At 36.5% G+C, this 21,624-nt stretch overlaps 2 protein-coding genes across 10 annotated transcripts in view; one reads left to right on the plus strand and one right to left on the minus strand.

Moving 5' to 3' along the window:
- LOC141393821 (uncharacterized) overlaps positions 1-21,624 on the minus strand; it is a 501,342-nt gene that overhangs the window by 380,889 nt on the left and 98,829 nt on the right. The window lies entirely within an intron of this gene.
- LOC141392188 (uncharacterized) lies at positions 1,756-2,767 on the plus strand. Its single transcript, XM_073965143.1, has 2 exons — positions 1,756-1,977; positions 2,045-2,767. The coding sequence occupies exons 1-2, from the start codon at positions 1,756-1,758 to the stop codon at positions 2,765-2,767; spliced, it is 945 nt and encodes a 314-aa protein (XP_073821244.1).

Here is a 21,624-nt window from a genome sequence, read left to right on the forward strand (position 1 = left end):
CAGGGCAACGGTCATATGTTTCTTCTAAGCACTCGTAAAATATATCTTTGGTCTGTTCGTCCTTTTCTTCAGTGGGAGCATGAGCGCAAATAAAGCTGATGTTGAAGAATTTAGCTTTTATTCGAATTGCAGCAAGTCTTTCATTCACTGGAGTGAAGCTGGATACAAGATGTTTTAGTCTCCGACTAACTACGAATCCACAACCAAACTCATGCTTTACGTCATGGCAGCTATAATACAGTGCGTCACCTTTAGGTGTTGTTGTGACGCCTTTCCCAATCCATCGTATTTCCTGTATGGCAGTAATATCGGTCTTGTACTTTTCAAGTACGTCTGCCAATGCGAAGACTGCACCTTCTCTATAAAGAGTGCGAACATTCCAGGTGCAGATTCGCAGATCATGGTCCTTAAAACGTTTGCGGGGTTCGTCAACTTTAGAGGGGTTTGTTTTTCTTTTCTTTCGTTTTTTCATAGTAGGCTGTTTTTTCTAGGGGAGGGTTACTAACCCGACGCCCAAACCCAAGTTTTTAACGTTCTTATGGGTGAACGCGCGGCACATGTTAGCTCACTACCTTTAACGGGTGTTAAAGGCAGTTCCCCAGGTGACACCACGGGGAGGTCAGTGTCCACTTGGGATGAAAGAGGGACCAAGATAAATCCTGGGCTTTGCCATGTTAAAACCGGTCAGGACCGTTCCTTGGTATCTTCCATCCCCTACGTCACCCTCACCCTAACTCACCCTACACTAATTTTAAAGCTGATCTACAGATGGCGTTAGAAGCCACAATTAAATAAATATTTATTTTTTTGCAGTTTTCGTAATTTCTAGGACGAGTTGTTAAAAAAACAATTTACAATCTTCTCAGATGTGTACCTCGGTACGGAAAGTCTCTGATCGTCATTCACTTGGGAGTGTCCAGAGATAATTCATTTGTCGAATTTTCCAAGCAGCTCACTACTTCCAATTTGATATCAAGTATTCCCTGGTAATATCAGACAGACAACCGTTTGTTGATAGCTAGAGTGAGAAGGCGACCCGGCCTAGAGGGTTCGTTGGCAACCCCAACGCTAGGATCGCTGTGGCCCAATCAGCCGCACGTCTTAAATTAAACTGATTACAGAAACATTAACAAATTTTATGAAAGAAAGGTTTATGATTGGCACCTGGAACGTAAGAACTCTCTCCGAACCAACAAGAGTTGAGCAAGTCCGAAAAGAAATGTCCTTGTACAATATCGACATATTGGAGTGGTAGTTCAACAGAACCAGTAAAACATCTCAACGGATACCCCTTTATTTATTGTTGCAACACAAACCACAATATAATAGACATTGGTTTAATTATTTCTCCTAAAGCTCGGAGATAGAATCATCACAGCAAGATTTAAATGCAAATTCAGGAACATATACATCATACAGTGCTACGCCCCGACAGAACCGGATGAAAATTATATTAATGATGACTTCTACAATGAACTCGATGCAATTACGAACTCCCTGCCTACCGGTGATATTAAAATTTGTATGGGCGATTTCAATGCAAAAGTAGGAACAGACAACGAGAACCTGCAATCGGTCATGAAAAAACACGGCCATGGCGACGTGCGAAACAATAATGGAGAAAGACTGGTCGACTTATGCGCACGCCATCGATTTTTTATCGGTGTGACTAAGTTCCCGCACAAAAATATCCACAAATATACATGGGAATCACCGGGACATAATACAATTGGTTTCTTGTTCTTAGGCTCCTTAATGGATGTCAGATCTAGGCGAGGAGCCGATATCGATAGTGATCACAATCTCGAAGTAGCAACATTACGATTGAGACCAACAGCAATAAATAGTTCTATAAAAAGGAATGAAAAATATAATACAGCACGGCTGAAGGATCCAGCTGTAGTAAAGGCATACAACCAAAGCCTACATTCACGTCTTAATGCAAACCCCCAAAACAGTTGGCAAGACATCAAACAAGCTTGCAAAATATCTTCAAAAAATGTTCTAGGAATTAAGCCCAAAAATATAAAACCTTGGATTGGAGCGGAAACATGAAATACAAACCCGCAAAAAACTTCACAACGCCATCTTTCGATCTAAATGTCCAGCCACCAAAACACAAGCGCGTATAGCATACCGTCAATCAGCCCGCAACGTGACATATATCCATTCTGACCGTGAAAGATACCTAAATGAAATAGCAAATGAAGCCGAACAAGCATCGAATACTGGCAATCTAAGAAGCGTGTATGCTGCCATTAAGCAACTATGCGGTAATAATATTAGAGATACGGCAATCTTGAAGGACAATGATGGTTCAGATCTTTCGACAACCGATGAACAACTAGTCCGGTGGTGTGATTATTTTACATCACAGTCTCAGACAACGAATAGGGTCGCAGCTGAAACTGATATACTGCTTACCAGACGCAACCCGAGAAGAGCCATTTCAACTGATCCTCCACCAGCAACGGAAATTATATCTATATTGGACAATATGAAACATTGTAAGTCGGCTGGCCCAGATACTATTACGGCAGAACTTTTAAAATATGGTTCCAATATAATAGCGGAATATCTTACACCACTTATTCAAAATGCTTGGATCAACAACAGCATTCCAAATGACTGGAAAGAAGGCACCGTTATCTATCCCCAAAAAAGGTTATCTAACACTATGCAAAAATTGGAGAGGTATAACATTGCTGAACTCCATTGGCAAAATTATGGCTACTCTAATTCTACAAAGAATCCAACCTATGATTGATGAGACGCTACGTAAAGATAAAGCGGGGTTTAGGCCGGGACGATCGTGCGTTGATCATATAAACACCTTGCGAATTATAACTGAGCAATCAATAGAGTACAACTCCCCCCTTTAAATACTCTTTATCGATTTCGAACGCGCATTCGACACTTTTCTCGTGAGGCTATCTGGTTAACCCTAATAAATAAAGGTATTCTAGAAAAAATAGTCGCCCTAATACAAGAACTGTACAATGGAGCCCAATAAAAAGTACGCTTTAATGGTAAGGAGAGCAAACCCTTTAATACCTCAGCTGGAGTGAGACAAGGATGTGTATTATAACCCACGCTATTCATAATACTCTTGGACTGGGTAATAGAAGAAACTAGCTCACAAGTTCCTGATGGTATACGATGGAACTTAAACAATTTCCTTGGTGATATTGATTACGCTGATGACATATGTCTATTGACACACAACTTCTCCGCGATGGAAGCCAAACTTATGAAATTATCCGAAAACGCAAATAAGGTCGGATTACGAATAAATTTCACCAAGACTAAACTAATGCGTATCTGTTCAGAAATCGCAAGGCCAATGACAATCAATGGAACAACTATTGAAGATGTAACGTCGTTCAATTACCTTGGATGCACAATATCTAAAGATGGCGGCTCAGCGACAGATATAAACGATCGTATCAATAAGGCGCGGTCAGCTTTTATGAAATTATATTAAATATGGAGATCCAATACCATATCCAAGAAAACAAAACTCAAAATATTCAACAGCAGCGTCAAGTCTGTCTTACTTTATGGATGTACTACATGGAACTTTACAAAAGCAACTCAACAAAAGTTACAATCTTTTGTGAACCGCTGCCTCAGACAAATATTACACATTTACTGTCCCAACTGGATATCAAACGAATCCTTATGGCAAAGGGCGAACTACAGCCCATTATCCATCAAAATACGTAAGAGAAAGTGAACATGGATGTGTCATACGCTTAGACGACCCCCATCAGAAATAGCGAGAGCGTCATTCGAATGGAATCCCCAAGGGTACCGCAGCTAAGGGCTCCCTCGGAATACATGGATACGCTGTGTGAGGCAAGAATACGAAGCAGCCCCACTTTCATGGAATCAAATAAAGATGCTAGCAAGAGATAGATGGAGAGATTTTACTAATGCCCTATGTTCCTCGTGAACGTTTTATGTATGTATTTTTGTATAAATTTATGTATTTATGTATTGTATGTAACATTAACAACGCCGACACACGTGTCTCACATTTTTAGCTCTACTTTCATAATCTACTCGATTTTCCTTGTCATTTTTTTTTTGTCGCACAGTGTAATTTTTATTTGGAACTATTTTTTATAATTTTTGGTTTTTAATTATTATGTTTATAACTAAGTTAATTTCTTTGCGTTATTTATTATTTTTTATGTGTATCATCTTGTATTTTGGTTTATTTGTTATTTGTTAATTGTTATTTTTTGTTATTTGATTAGTCTCATCTTTTATTGCATTTTTTCTAATTTTCGATGTTTTTTACTTTTTTTATTTATTAATTTTATTCTTTTATTTTTTTGTTTACTTTTTATTATTTTGTATAATATTCCCTTAAAATTATTTTTTTATTTTTTTAATTTTTTAATTATTTATTTTTTATTATTTATTTATTAATTTTTATTTTTGTCTCATCTGGAATTTTTATTTATTTTATTTTTTTAACTATTTGTTATTATTATACCCTCCACCATATGGAGGGTATAATTAAATTTGTCATTCCGTTTGTAACACATCGAAATATTCGTCGGAGACCCTATAAAGTATACATATTATTGATCAGCATACAATTCTATGTCGATTTGACCATGTCCGTCTGTCCGTCCGTCCGTCCGTATGTCTGTCTGTTGAAATCAAGATACAGCTCGCAATTTTAAAGATAGAGAGTCAAAATTTGGTGCAGAAGTTTTTATTACTTGCAGGATGGTTGGTATTGAAAATGGGATATATCGGTCCACGTTTTGATATAGCCCCCATAGAACGATACCTCCCGATTTTCGATATTTTTAACGTTTTAGCTTCATTATCCTACCAAAATGACTGAAATTTGGTACGTAGTCTTCTATATGGGTACAAAACTTTCTCCCAGAATTTTGTCGGTATCGGTCCACACCTTCATATAGCCCCCATAGAACAGTACCCCCCGATTTTCAGTATTTTTACGGTTTTAGCTTCATTATCCTACCAAAATGGCTGAAATTTGGTACGTAGTCTTCTTTAGGGGTATAAAACTTTCCCCCAGAATTTTGTCGGTCTCGGTCCACACCTTCATATAGCCCCCATAGAACGATACCTCCCGATTTTCGGTATTTTGAAGGTTTTAGCTTCATTATCCTACCAAAATGGCTGAAATTTGGTACCTAGTCTTCTTTAGGGGTACAAAACTTTCTCCCAGAATTTTGTCGGTATCGGTCCACACCTTCATATAGCCCCCATAGAACGTTACCTCCCGATTTTCGGTATTTTGAAGGTTTTAGCTTCATTATCCTACCAAAATGACTGAAATATGGTACGTAGTCTTCTATAGGGGTACAAAACTTTCTCCCAGAATTTTGACGGTATCGGTCTACACCTTCATATAGCCCCCATAGAACGGTACCCCCCGATTTTCAGTATTTTTACGGTTTTAGCTTCATTATCCTACCAAACTGGCTGAAATTTGGTACGTAGTCTTGTTTAGGGGTATAAAACTTTCCCACAGAATTTTGTCTGTCTCGGTCCGCACCTGCATATAGCCCCCATAGAACAGTACCTCCCGATTTTCGGTATTTTGAAGGTTTTAGCTTCATTATCCTACCAAAATGGCTGAAATTTGGTACGTAGTCTTCCTCAGGGGTACAAAACTTTCTCCCAGAATTTTGTCGGTATCGGTCCACACCTTCATATAACCCCCATAGAACGGTACCTCCCGATTTTCGGTATTTTGAAGGTTTTAGCTTCATTATCCTACCAAAATGGCTGAAATTTGGTACCTAGTCTTCTTTAGGGGTACAACTTTCTCCCAGAATTTTGCCGGTATCGGTCCACACCTTCATATAGCCCCCATAGAACGGTACCTCCCGATTTTCGGTATTTTGAAGGTTTTCGCTTCATTATCACACCGAAATGGCTGAAATTTGGTAATTAGGCTTCGTTGGGGGTACTCAAACTTCCCCTTTAAATTTGTCGGTATAGGTTCACGCCTTCATATAGCCCCCATGGAAAGGTACCTCCCGATTTTTTTGTATTTTGAAGGTTGTGTCTTCAATATTCCACCAAAATGGCTGAAATTTGGTATTTAGTCGTCAATGTGATATAAAACTGTTCGCCAGAAATATGTCTGTACAGGTCCACGCTTTCATATTGCCCCATGTCTGACTAAAATTCGTCGGTATAGGTCCACGTTTCGATATAGCCCCCATAGAACCGTACCTCCCGATTTTCGTAATACTGAAGATTGCGACGTCAGTATCCAACCGAAATGGCTGAAATTCGTTATTTCGTCTTCCAAGAGTTATAAAATATTCCAGAAGAGTATTGTCAGTATAGGTCCACGTCTTCCTACATCCCCATAGAAGCGTACTTCTTGATTTTCGTATTTTTTAAGTTTTAGCCACATTCTCTTATATAGGTATTTAGTCTTCTTTGAGCCTAAAAACTTTCCGTAAGAAATTTGTCGGTATAGATCGACGTTTTGAAATAGCCCCCATAGAATGGTACCTCACATTGTTTTACCGAAATTGCTGAAATTTGTATTGCATTAATTTTTTGATTTGTCTCATCTCTTATTGCCGTTACGCCATTTCCCCCCAAAAAGACAACATTGTCACATAATGGATTTTAATTATTGAAATACTTCATTTTTAATTGTTCAAGATTGAATGAATCTACTACGCTTAGTAAAACACAAATCGCTTGTTAATCGTTCATTAACTGCGAGCGTGTGTGTGAATGTTTTGCAAATTTCAAGACATAAAGTGAAATTTCTCTACACAAAATCTCAGTGTTGTTAAGTGCTTGAAATTTTCATTCAAAATCATTGCATTTAATGTTCAACAACAATATTTTTTTTGGTTAAATGCAGAGTGGATATTTTTTCCAAATATTTTGTGTTAAATATATTATAAAGTTGCCTCTTCACTTGTAATCTTAAAACTTTTAATGTCTAGTTTGTTTATAACTATTCCAGTTAAAGTTAAAGCTTAACATAATTTGTTGTTGCATTTCATGCGCTTAACTTTAATTGCTTTGGGAATTTTCACAGAACCTTTTCTCGCCAGCTGTTGGTGTAACTAAAAATCCGGTTTTATTGGTTTATTCACCTTCGAACAGGAGATGTAGTTTGTATAATATTACAACATTTAATGACAGCACTTGTCTTGGATACCTGCCGTTTAATTTAATATTGTAATGCTGTGTTGTTGCTTCTGTTCTTGCGGTTCTAGTTGAAAATCCTTATACGCTTTATTAACACCCTTTGTTGAAGTCTCATTAATTAACTTCAGAAGAAATATTATACAATAATTAAGCATTGTGTGAAATAAGAGATGATGAATGTGTAGCAAATCTTATTCGAAGAAATTTGAGGGAGCGAGGGAGAAAATTGCTTTCAAGAAATTTCTCTATGGGCGAAAAAAGGGTCACATCTTTGTGTGTGGAAAAATAAGCAAAAAAGAGTTTATTAGTATATGGCGCCCAACATGTGGCAGATAAGACACACAACTTTAATTAAAATTTCAGTTCAAAATCAATTAATTTTAAATAATTTCTAAGATGACCTTATTCAGAAAATCGTTTGGCATTTTTATTGAGTTCTTATGGGGAAGTTATGTTCTAATTGGCGCCCAATACGGGGCATGCATTTTGTATTTATTATATCCATTTTATTTTCACTAAAGAATATTTTGGGTGACTTTCTGTCGCATTGGGCGCCAATTATATATTTTCTTTCCTCAGAAACATTATTAGACATTCGATTTTTTGAAAATTTTGCCTACTAGGGCGAAGATCATTTTAATATCAATTTTATTTAATTTCTCGTTTGGGTCGAGCTTAATGATCGAAGATTTTTTGCAAGCGATGAGCTGCTACCAACAGCGAAACCAGGTCACATAGTGGTGGTTGTGTGGGTTCGAATCTTCGGCTTTCCTTTTTCAAAAACTTCGATCATAAAGGTCGACTTCAACGAGAAATTAATTAAAATTAATATTAAAATGATATTCTTCCTAATAAATTAAATGTTTTAAAAAAATCGAATGTCTAATAGTGTTTTTGCCACATTGGACGCCAATTATCCAATGTGACAGAGAGACACCCAAATTTTATTAGAATTTCTATTCAAAAATCGATAGCATGTTATATTTGTTTATTTTAATGGTGAATTGAATTCCCAAAATCGTTTGGTATTTCTATGACAGCCTTGTGAGGAAAAAAGTTATAATTGGCGCCCAATATGGGGTTTGAATGTAGTAGTTATTATTTGCATTTTCAGGCAGAATCTATGATTTCAAGCTTTTTTTCTAAAACGGATTAAATTTAATATAATGTTATGTATAATGGTATTCGTATGGGGAAGAAATTTTGTAACTGGCGCCCAATATAACAGAAAGACACCCAACTTTTTTTTAAATTTCCATTCAAAAGTCGTTAGGTTAAAATTTAAGCATTTTTAAGGAAAAGACTTTAATTCAGAAATTCGTTTGGTATTTCTCTGGTTGACGTATGGGGAATAAATAAATGGCTTCAATGATGCATTTATTATTTGCATTTTAAACACGAATCTATGCACTTGAAGCTTTTTTAAGATGAAATGAATTCAAAAACAAACTAATGTCTTATGTTATTTTTTTGGGGAAGAAATGTTTTATTTGAAAATGATGCCAATTAAGGCGAAGATAATTTTTAATATTAATTTAAATTAATTTCTCGTTAGAGTCGAGCTTAATGACCAATGATGCAAGTGAAAGAGGCAAGCTGAAGATTCGAACCAACACAACCACCGCTATGTGACATGCATGTTTCGCCAACTTTTTTTTTAGAATTACTATTCAAAATCGCTAGCCTACTAAATGTAATAATTTTTAAAGTAGCCATATGGAGAACATATTTCAGAATTGGCGCTCAACATGGGGTATGATTGTTGTATTTTCGAGCATTTTCTAAGACGGAGTGAATTTAAACATGTAAGAACGGCGTTAAGTTCGGCCGGTCCGAACTTGTTATACCCTCCACCACAAGTTGTATTGAAGTAAAGTGGAATAATTAGTTTCCTTTCGTGTATGAAGAAGACTTAATACTAAATTTCAGCAATTTCGGTAAAACTATGTGAGGCACAATTCTATGGGGGCTATTTCAAAAGGTCGATCTATACCGACAAATTTCTGACGAAAAGTTTTTAGGCTCAAAGAAGACTAAATACCAAATTTCCTATATTTCGGTAAGAGAATGTGGCTAAAATTAAAAAATACCGAAAATCAAGAAGTAAGCTTGTATGGGGATATAGGAAGACGTGTACCTATACTGATAATACTCTTCTGGAATATTTTATAACTCTTGGAAGACGAAATAACGAATTTCAGCCATTTCGGTTGGATATTGATCCGGAGGTACCGTTCTATGGGGGCTATATCGAAGCGTGGACCAATACCGACGAATTTTAGTCAGAAATGGGGCAATATGAAAGCGTGGACCTGTACAGACATATTTCTGACGAACAGTTTTATATCACATTGAAGACTAAATACCAAATTTCAGCCATTTTGGTGGAATATTGAAGACACAACTTTCAAAATACGAAAAATCGGGAGGTACCTTTCCATGGGGGCTATATGAAGGCGTGGACCTACACCGACAAATTTAAAGGGGAAGTTTGAGTATCCCCAACGTAGTCTAAATACCAAATTTCAGCCATTTCGGTGGAATATTGAGGCCACAACGTTCAAAATACCGAAAATCGGGAGGTACCGTTCTATGAAGGCATGGACCGATACCGACAAAGTTCTGGGGGAAATTTTTATACCACCAACGTAGACTAAGTACCAAATTTCAGCCATTTCGGTGTGATAATGAAGCTAAAACCTTCAAAATATCGAAAATCGGGAGGTACCGTTCTATGGGGGCTATATGAAAGTGTGGACCGATACCGACAGAATTCTGGGGCAAAGTTTTGTACCCCTAAAGAAGACTACGCACTAAATTTCAGCCATTTTGGTGGGATAGTGAAACTAAATCCTTCAAAATACCGAAATCGGGAGGTACCGTTATATGGGGGCTATATGAAGGTGTGGACCGATACCGACAAAATTCTGGGGGAAAGTTTTGTACCCCTAAAGAAGACTACGTACCCAATTTCAGCCATTTTGTTAGGATAATGAGGCTAAAACCTTAAAAATACCGAAAATCGGGAGGTACCGTTATATGGGGGATATATGAAGGTGTGGACCGATACCGACAAAATTCTGGGGGAAAGTTTTGTACCCCTAAAGAAGACTACGCACCAAATTTCAGCCATTTTGGTGGGATAGTGAAACTAAATCCTTCAAAATACCGAAATCGGGAGGTACCGTTCTATGGGGGCTATATGAAGGTGTGGACCGATACCAAGAAAATTCTGTGGGAAAGTTTTATACCCCTAAAGAAGACTACGTACCAAATTTCAGCCATTTTGGTAGGATAATGAAGCTAAAACCTTAAAAATACCGAAAATCGGGAGGTACCGTTCTATGGGGGCTATATGAAGGTGTGGACCGATACCGACAAAATTCTGGGGGAAAGTTTTGTACCCCTAAAGAAGACTACGTACCCAATTTCAGCCATTTTGGTAGGATAATGAGGCTAAAACCTTAAAAATACCGAAAATCGGGAGGTACCGTTATATGGGGGCTATATGAAGGTGTGGACCGATACCGACAAAATTCTGGGGGAAAGTTTTGTACCCCTAAAGAAGACTACGCACCAAATTTCAGCCATTTTGGTGGGATAGTGAAACTAAATCCTTCAAAATACCGAAATCGGGAGGTACCGTTCTATGGGGGCTATATGAAGGTGTGGACCGATACCAAGAAAATTCTGTGGGAAAGTTTTATACCCCTAAAGAAGACTACGTACCAAATTTCAGCCATTTTGGTAGGATCATGAAGCTAAAACCTTAAAAATACCGAAAATCGGGAGGTACCGTTCTATGGGGGCTATATCAAAACGTGGACCGATATATCCCATTTTCAATACCAACCATCCTGCAAGTAATAAAAACTTCTGTACCAAATTTGGACTCTCTATCTTTAAAATTGCGAGCTGTATCTTGATTTCAACAGACAGACAGACGGACGGACGGACAGACGGACATGGTCAAATCGACATAAAATTTTATGCTGATCAATAATATATATACTTTATAGGGTCTCCGACGAATATTTCGATGTGTTACAAACGGAATGACAATTTTAATTAATTTTAATAAAAATGTAATGCCTAATGCTGTATCTGACCAATAAACGTCGATTTTTGAAGAATTTTTTTTTTCAGGATGCAAGCGGCCAATAAACGTGTATTTTTATGGAAGAAATTTTTAAGGACCAGCTGGCCAATAAATGTGGGTTTTTAGAGAAGATTTTTTTTCAAGAACCCTCTAGCCAATTAACGTGGATATAGAATATCATCTTTAAAAATACCACGATTTTGTTCGTCCTGAAAAAAATATTTTTTTAAATTCCACACTTCCGTCGGTCCATGAAAAATGCTCTTTAAAAATTGAACGCCTTTTTGGGTCCATGAAAAAAAATTCTTTAAAAATTCCACGCTTCCGTCGGGTCAAAGAAAAATATTCTATATAAAAAATCCCAAGCCCCTGTTGGGCCATAGAAAAATATTCTTTAAAATTCCATGCTCCTGTTAGGCCATTGAAAAATATTCTGGACCAAAAAAAAATTTTATTTAAAAATTTTACGCTCCTGTTGGGCCATAGAAATATATTCTCCAAAAAATCCACGCCCGTGTTAGGCCATAGAAAAATATTCCCTAAAAAATGCCACGCCCCTGTTGGGCCATAGAAAAATATTCTTTAAATATTCCACGCACCATTTGGGCCAAAGAAAAATATTATTTAAAAATTTCACGCTCCTGTTGGACCACAGAAATATATACTTTAAAAATCCCAGGCCCTTGTTGAGCCATCGAAAAATATTTTCTAAAAAATTCCACGCCCCTGTTGGGCCATAGAAAAATATTCTTTAAAAATCCCACGCTCCTGTTGGGGCATAGAAAAATATTCTTTAAAAATTTAACGCTCCTGTTGGGCAATAGAAAAATATTCTTTAAAAAATTCACACTCCTGTTGGTCATTGAAAAAATTTTTACAGCCATGTTGGTCATTGAAAAAATATTTTTTAAAAATTCAAAGCCTCTGTTGGTCATTAAAAAAAATTTAACAATTCCACGCCTGTGTTGGTCTTTCTTCCTGCTTTTCCTTATTCTTTATATTTTAAACACGTACCTAAGCCATGTAATTATTTTATATGATGAAAAAAATCTATTATCGAATGGTATTTTTTATGAAAGGAATTTTATAATTGGCGCCCATTGTGGGGCTTTACTTTTGTTTTATTTTTACCTTCTTTTATATAAGTAATAAATCTATAATAATTATTTGACTTTCAAAGCAATTTAAACATAAGTCAATGTCACTTTCGGTTTTCTTTTAACATTTATTTATGGCTTTCTTTCTTAGGCTTTAATCCGATTTATTTGCTATTTGCAAAAGTAGTGCAACAGAGACAATGCAATATTAGTGGAGAAATAATAAATTATGAAAACTCTATTATGTTTATAAATGATGAATGATTTTGAGTTAGACTGCAGGTCAGGACAGAAACATGTTGAGCCGTGGCGAATTATAATTACTTAAAAACTTGTTTTTATTTTTTTTATACAATAGCTGCTATGATAAAATTAGTTTTTTAATGTAAACAATTCATAATCGTTGCTTGTTGTTGATATTGTCAGTAGTTATGGGCTTAAATTAATGATTGGAAAATGGTAGTGATTTTTATTAGATTTATTATAAGAAATTTCATTCGACAAATGAACGAGGATTTTTAAAAAATATTTTTTTATCCGATAAATAAACGTGTTTTTTTTTCAAATATTTTTTCATCCGACCAATAAACGTGGATTTTTTAAAAAAAATTTTTTGATCCGACCAATAAACGTGGATTTTTTAAAAAATATTTTTTCATCCGACCAATATACGTGGATTTTTTAAAAAATATTTTTTTATCCTACCAATAAACTTGGATCTTTAAAAAAATATTTTTTCATAAACGTGGATTTTTACAAAATATTTTTTCATAAACGCGGATTTTTAAAAAATATTTTTTCATTCGATTAATATGCGTGGATTTAAAAAAAAATATTTTTTCCTCCGAACAATAAACGTGGATTAAAAAAATATCTTTCATCCGACCAATAAGCGTGGATTAAAAAAATATGTTTCGTCCGACCAATAAACGTGGGTTAAAAAAATATCTTTCATCCGACCAATAAACGAGGATTAAAGAAATATGTTTGGTCCGACCAATAAACGTGGATTGAAAAAGTATGTTTCATCCGCCCAATAAACGTGGATTAAAAACATATGTTTCATCCGACCAATAAACGTGGATTAATTTTTTTTTTCAAAAAAATATTTTTTTATCCGACCAATAAACATGGATTTAAAAAATATATATATTTTCATCCGACCAATAAACGTTTATTTTAAAAAATTTTTTCATCCCACCAATAAACGTGGGTTAAAAAATTATTTTTTCAACCGACTATTTTTTCAAAAAAAAAAATATTTTTCATCAGACCAATAAACATGGATTTAAAAAATATATTTTTTTCCATCCGACCAATAAACGTGGATTTTTAAAAAAATATTTTTCATCCGACCAATAAACTTGGATTTTTTAAAAAAATATTTTTCATCCCACCAATAAGCATGGATCAAAAAAAATTATCATCTTACCAATGAACGTACATTTAAAAACAATATTTTTTATCCGACCAATAAAAGTGGATTTTTTAAAAAAATATTTTTTTCTACGACCACGTTTATAGGTGTCTTTGAGGACAACCAAAAAAAATCTGTTAAAACCCCAGCCTATCGGTGTCTTTGAGGACACCTAAAAATCTGTTTAAAAACTCCACGCCTATCGGTGTCTTTGAGGACGACTAAAAATTCAAACCTTATGGGCAATATGGCTTTGTCATTTAGGGGCTTCCCGTTTGCATTGGATTTCTCTTGGCAAAACTTTCTCCATCTACTGAAAATAACCAAATTATTCGTCCAAAAATGCTTGTCACTTTTAAGCTGCAGACATCCGCTCATCATCATCGACAAAAAAAATAATGAAGTAAACATTCATTGTGCAAAATTCACATTTAGATTTGACACTTTTGATATCAAATAAATTATGACGCAGCAACTGTAAAACCCGTTAAAGGTACCATTGTTTGGAAAAAAACAGTCTCTAAAGAAAAAATTTAAAGGTGTTAGAGATGCTGGTTTGACATGAATGGCGGGAGAAAAAGTGCAAAAGTTTCACACAAACCCCCGCTTGAATAGCAAATATAAAGCGTAGGCGTTTATATTTTAACCGGTTTATTTGGGTTTGTTTATTTATTTCGTTGTTCTTTTTTTTTCTCTGACTGTCTTTATCTTCGCAACAAATCAGCAAAATGTGTAAATTATTGTGACGCTGCTATAGGCAAATAATAGTTTTTAGCTCTTTATAGTCGCAGATGAGGCTATTAGCATTAATTAGCATATTGTTTATGGCATAATTTATGAGGCAAAAATATGATGAGAACTTCAAACTACTTAGGAGTAAGCGGGTTTTGAATATTTGAAGATGTTTGGAGCTATTTGGAAATTCAACGTTGAATTGGTAAAACATAATGTAGACGTGAAGAAATATTGACTTCTATTCTTTTTCTAAAAAGCTCGAAAATTTCCTATCTAGCCAACCAGCTACTTATATTCCAAATAAATTGAAACCACTGATCATAATTTACTCGTGTGCGTGTCTTGCCATGATATCCAAAACAAAACAAAACCCGCCCGAACCAAAAAAAAAAATAAAGTTTATATTAAACACTTGAGTTATTTAATTGTAATTGATTGCGTTTTTCCTTAAAGGTATTTTTGTTGCCTTGTTTTTGCTTCTTGGCAATCATGAAACATTTAGCAATGTTTCGTTTCATGATTTATATTGGCGTGAAAAAAATCAACTTCATCATGACGATTAAGTTGTTAGAAATGTTTCTTTCAATGCGCAGGCAAAAAGAAGAATTTCAAAAATGTTTGCTTAAAAAATAAAACGAATTAAATTTTATGTTAGAGAGGAAGAGAGACGGAGAGAGAGGGCGTTAACTTGTTGTATGCATTTTATGCGCCAGTCATAATATCGTATTCATTGATTGATATTGAGTTATTTATTTGAGTAATACCTCAATTGGGTATTAAATTTGTTGGCCACGATCAATGAATGGCCCGGCAAACGGTTTAAATTAATTGCGATTATATGGTTTACAACAAGAGATTATCAATAACATGAATGCGATTTTAAGTGAGTTAAACAGCGACTAATCGATTTTCAAAATCTTTAAAATATACATACATATGTATGTTGTGGCCTCTTTGGGTCTCATTTTGGGGCCCCTTTGGGCCTTCCTAAAAATCTTTTAAATATACACAATTTGTGGCCTTTTTAGTCCTCCTACAAAATCTATAAAGTGTAAAAATTTTGTGGTATTTTTGGGTCCTCCTTCAAAATCTACAAAATATACATCTGTTTTGGCCTCTTTGTGTCCTTCTACAAAATCTTTACAATATACATACAATATGGCCTCTTTGAGGCCACAACCTTTAAAATATCGAAAATCGGAAGGTACCGTTCTATGGAGGCAATATGAAGACGCGGACCTATACCGACAAATTTCAGCTAAAAAGTTTTATACCACCAACGAAGACTAAATACCAAATTTCAGCTAGGTTAGGTTAGATTAGGGGATTTTCAGCCACTAACTTGTGACTGCGTCACTCGGAGACCTTCCGGTCCATTGTGATCATCCAGTAGAAAAAGAGAGGATAGGGGAAGAAATAAAAAGAGAAAGTTGTTAGAAAAGTGAAGAACGAATAAATTACAAGAAATTTTAAAAGGGGAGGAATAGTTTTAGAGTAGGAGAAAAGATTTATTTTTTTAATGGTAGGCAGAATAGTTGAATTGATTTACGCGTTCAGGTTGCGCTGTCCCAGCCACTTCAGATTTTTGATGATGTTGTAGATCACAGCAGGTTCCACAGTTGAGTAGAAAGTTAGACACGGTGGAAAGTGAACACCTACTAACTGATGCCGTCTACGAGCCAGGGCTGGACAACGACACAGGATTTGTTCGATCGTCTCTAACTCCTCCTCATCCTCACAGAGTCTGCAGTAGTCATCCTCATCGCATTTGATGGTATGGGCCCTGATGTAGCAGTGTCCAGTAATGGCTCCCGTCGTTACTCTAACTTCAGCTTTACTCAGGTTCAGCAGAGAGTTCGTTCTTTTGACTGACAGAGACGGCCATATGGATCTTGCCACAATGCACCTAGGTTCATTATGCCACAATTCACTGGCTCTTTCGTCAGAGAACGTTTCAATATTTTGAAAGAAATGACAAATGGTTGGTTTGATAGAGTCAGCGATAGCTAGAATAGCCGGAAGCCGTTAGTTAGCGTTCCCAAGGCTGATCTACACTTAAGGACGACATCGGATTTGATGTTGCAGGATTTGATGGCTTTAAGAGCCGCTTGGCTATCCACAAAGATAGTCACCGGTTCAAAGATTTCTGCATCCAAACTTTTTATCAATTCCGCTGCCTTCCAAATCGCGAAGATTTCAGCCTGGAAGACACTACAGTTGCTGTCTAGCCTGTAGGTGTACTCAAGAGATAGCCTTTCACAGTAGACGCCAGCCCCGGTACCTTCCTCCACCTTGGAACCATCTGTATAAAAAGCCAGACCGTCCAGAGGGGGGTTATTGCGGTTCCAGTCATCTCTACTAGGTATAACGACGTCTATATCGTCAAATCTCAGGACTGGTGATATATAGTCGCTCAGTTTTCCGCGTTGGTTCACATTTATGCCTGATTCGTTCAGGATAAAACCATGCCCATAGGTACTACCGCGCCAGAGATCCTGTTCATGCAGCCGTAGGGCACTGCGAGTTTAACGATATTCAAGCTATATCGGTGAGGTATTGAGGCCACATCCTTCAAAATAGGGAAAATCGGTAGGTATCGTTCTATGGGGGCTATATCAAGAAGTGAGCGTATACCGACAAATTTCAGGTGGAAAGTTTTATGCTCCCAACGAAGACAAAATACCTAATTTCAGTTGTTTCGGTAAGATAATGTGGCTAAAACTTTCAAAATACCGAAAATCGGGAGATACAGTTGTAAAACTGCTACATCAAAACGTGAACCGATACAGGCCCATTATCAATACCAAACATCCTAGGAGTAATAGAGGTACCATTATATGGCGGCTATATCAAAACGTGGACCGGTACAAACCCATTATCAATACCAAACATCCTAGGAGTAATAGAGGTACCATTGTATAGCGGCTATATAAAAACGTGGACCGATACAAGCCCATTAACAATACCAAACATCCTAGGAACAATAGAAACTCCTGTAGCAAATTATAAAGCTCTGTCTTAAATGTTTCGAGCTTTAACTTGTGTTCAACAGACGGACGGACCGAAAACCAGACGGACATGGTTACATCGACTTAGAATTTTATGCTGATCAAGAATATACATTTATGAATATTTCGATGCATTTCAAACGGAATAACAAACATAATTATACCTCCGTAGTATGGTGCGTATAAAAATGCTCAAATTTTTTACTAATAAATCTGGGTTTCGGGAACCAGTAATAAGAAGGAGAATGGAAAAAATTACATTTCCCGATATAAACAGGTGATGCGATGACCAAACTTTAGTTCTGTAGCTTCCATCCAATGTTAGAGTCGCTCCAAAAATATTGTAAAAATATCCACTCCTGTTAAAGTCCCTTTAACAATATTTCAAAATTATCCGCGGTCGTTTGGAGTCCCTTTAAAAATATTTCAAAATTTTAAAAATATTTTGAAAATATCCACTCTTCTTGGAGTCTTCTTTAAGTCCCTCCAAAATATTTTAAAAAATCTACGCCTTTTTAAAGTCCCTCCAAAAATGTATTAGAAATATTCACGTCTCTTAGAGTCCCTCCAAAAATATTTTATAATATCCACGCCTCTTAGAGTCTCTCTAAAAATATTTTTTTAAAATATTCAAAAATATCCACACCTGTTAGAGTCCATCCAATATATTTAAAAAATATCCAAAAATACCATCGCCTGTAATATTTTAAAAAAAATATTTAAAAAAAACCACGCCTGCTAGAGTCCCTCCAAAAATATTTTAAAAATATCCACATCTGCCAGAGTCCATCCAAAAATATTTTAAAAATATCCCCGCCTGTTAGAGTCCCTCCAAAAATATTTTAAAAATATCCACGCCTACTAGAGCCGTGTTAAAAATATTTTAAAAATATGCACGCCTGTTAGAGTTTTTCCAAAAATATTTTAAAAATATCCCCTCCAAAAATATTTTTCTGGCCCTATGCTCCTTATAGGAGTTTAAAGGAATAAATATGTATATATATAAAAATATTTTAAAAATATCCACGCCTGCTAGAGTCCCTCCGAAAAAATTTAAAAATATCCACGCCTGCTAGAGTCCCTCCGAAAAAATTTAAAAATATCCACGCCTGCTAGAGTCCCTCCGAAAAAATTTAAAAATATCCACGCCTGCTAGAGTCCCTCCGAAAAAAATTTAAAAATATCCACGCCTGCTAGAGTCCCTCCGAAAAAATTTAAAAATATATACGCCTGCTAGATTCCTTCCAAAAATATTTTAAAAATATCCGCGCCTGCTAGAGTCGCTCCAAAAATATTTTAAAAATATCCGCGCCTGCTAGAGTCGCTCCAAAAATATTTTAAAATATTCACGCTTTGTAGAGTCAAGCCAAACATATTTTAAAAATATCCACGCCTGCTAGAGTCCCTCCAAAAATATTTTAAAAATATCCACGCCTGCTAGAGTCCCTCCAAAAATATTTTAAAAATATCCACGCCTGCTAGAGTCAATCCAAAAATATTTTAAAAATATCCACGCCTGCTAGAGTTCCTCCAAAAATATTTTAAAAATATCCACACCTGCTAGAGCCACTCTGAAAATATCCACGCCTGTTAGACCCCTCCAAAATATTTTAAAAACATCCGCGCCTTTTAGAGTCTCTCCAAAAATATTTTAAAGTTTTCACAACCGTAAGAGTCCCACCAAAAATATTTTTAAATATATACCAGACTCGCCAAATAAGCTGAAACCCCCGTTTGACCTTCTGATTTGTAGATATGACGAATTTTATTGAAAGAAAAGCCTAGAGAAGACCTTTATGAGGTTTTTTGTGGGCTGCTAAGACTTTTTCGAGATGTTTTATAGACAGATAAAAGGTTAACATTTTGTCCATACTAACCTTGACCTTTCCGAATTCTTTAATGAACACAGAATACCCTTCTTAAAACTTTTAAGAAAAAGGAAGTGCCCTCTCTCCGTCGTCTTCAACAGAGGTTCCTCATTTACATGGAAATGAGGTATTTTATTAAAAGGGAAGAACCTTCTGAGGTCTTTAGGCAACAGAAGAGACCCTTTTGAGGACTTTTATAAACAGATAAACCCTTTTTGAGGTCTTCTATGAACAGAGAAGAGCCTCCGAGGACTTCTATAATTATATGTAAAGACCTTTCTGAGGTTGTCCATAGGCAATGGGGTCTTTCTTAGACAGACGCAAGTTTTCTTAGACTGAGAAGATCTTTTTTAGGGCTTCTACAAGCAGAGTAGACCTTCATGATGTCTCTTATAAATAGCGAAGAAACTTGTGAGATGTTTTATATACGAATAAGACCTTTATGAGGTCTTCTAAAACAAGTAAAGAGCTTTGACAAACAGATGGGACCTTCTTGAGGTCCTTTAAAGATAAATAAGACATTTCGTAGGTTTACTATTGACCTGGAAGAGAAAAATGCGGCATATAAGGCTACTTTACAATCCGTAGCAACGCGTAGCGCACGAGAGAGATACAGGGAGAAAAGGAGAGAGGAGAAACGTCTTTTCCGCAGGAAAAAGAGAGAGATGGAAAAGCGGGAGTGTGAAAAAATCTAGATGTACAGGAGCCAGAATGAAGTCCGAAAATTCTACCAAAGAGTCAAGCATCAAACTGATGGCTTTGGTACAGGCACATTCTCCTGTAGAGACCAGCAAGGTAATTTGGTAACTGATACAGATAGTGTACTCAGGATATGGAAAGAACATTTTTCAAATCTGTTGGTATCCAATAGCAGCGAAGACGACGAAGATACCACAGTCCCAATCCCAGAAGATGGTATTGAATGTATACCGCCCAGCCAAGATGAGGTAAAGACAGCAATAAATCGGCTGAAGAATAACAAGGCAGCAGGGGCCGATGGCTTACCAGCCGAGCTGTTCAAAACCGGAGGCGACACGCTGATAAGGTGTATTCATCAGCTAGTTAGCACCATCTGGCAGGAAGAACGAGTACCCGACGATTGGAACCTGAGTATCCTGTGCCCCGTCCACAAGAAGGGAGATAAGACTGTATGCTCCAACTATAGGGGCATAAGTCAACTCCCTATTGCCTACAAGATCGTGTCAGGGATATTGTGCGAACGACTAAAGCCTATGGTCAACGAGATAATTGGACCATACCAATGCGGCTTTAGACCTGGCAAGTCCACCATTGACCAGATATTTACCCTGCGGCAAATTCTGGAGAAGACCCAAGAGATGCAGATCGACACCTACCACCTTTTTGTCGATTATAAAGCAGCCTTCGACAGCCCGCTGCGTTCAAAGGTATTCCAAGCCATGTCTGAATTTGGTATTCCCGCAAAGCTCATCCGGCTTTGTAGAATGACTTTAACTGACACGAGGTCCTCAGTTAAAATAGGAAAGAACCTCTCCGAAGAGTTTGGTACCAAAAGAGGTTTCAGACAAGGAGACAGCCTTTCGTGTGACCTCTTCAACATCCTGCTAGAAAAGGTTATACGAGAGACAAACGTCAAAAGAAGTGGCACAATCTACACCAATAGTCACATGTTACTTGCTTATGCTGATGATATAGACATCATGGGCCGATCAGTAAAAGAAGTAACTGATACCTTTATAAAGGTCAAAGGAGAATCTGCTAAAGTGGGTCTGGCGGTAAACGGTGAGAAGACCAAGTTGATGGTGTCGACGCGCAATGCGTCCATTGAGCTCGGACCGACTGTGGAAGTTGGTTCCTATAATATTGACTCAATATTATTGAGGTAGTAAAAGACTTCGTCTACCTCGGCACTTCCGTAAACACAACAAACGACATCAGTTGTGAAATAAAAAGAAGAATTGTATTGGCCAACAGATGCTACTTTGGTTTAAGTAAGCAATTTAAAAACAAAGCCACATCTCGTCAAACAAAAATAACGCTCTACAAAACACTGATACTACCCGTGCTGATGTATGGCTCCGAAGCCTGGGTACTTGCGCAAGCAGACATGGCAGTGCTTGGTGTGTTTGAGAGAAAAATTCTTCGAAAGATCTACGGACCAATCTGCGTTGACGGTGAATATCGACGTCGCATGAACCACGAGCTGTATCTGCTATACAACGACATCAATATAGTTAAACGTATC

This window comes from Musca autumnalis, unplaced genomic scaffold (assembly GCF_047663935.1).
Source record: "Musca autumnalis isolate F117 unplaced genomic scaffold, ASM4766393v1 scaffold_2, whole genome shotgun sequence".
In the NCBI taxonomy this organism is placed as follows: Eukaryota; Metazoa; Arthropoda; class Insecta; order Diptera; family Muscidae; genus Musca; species Musca autumnalis.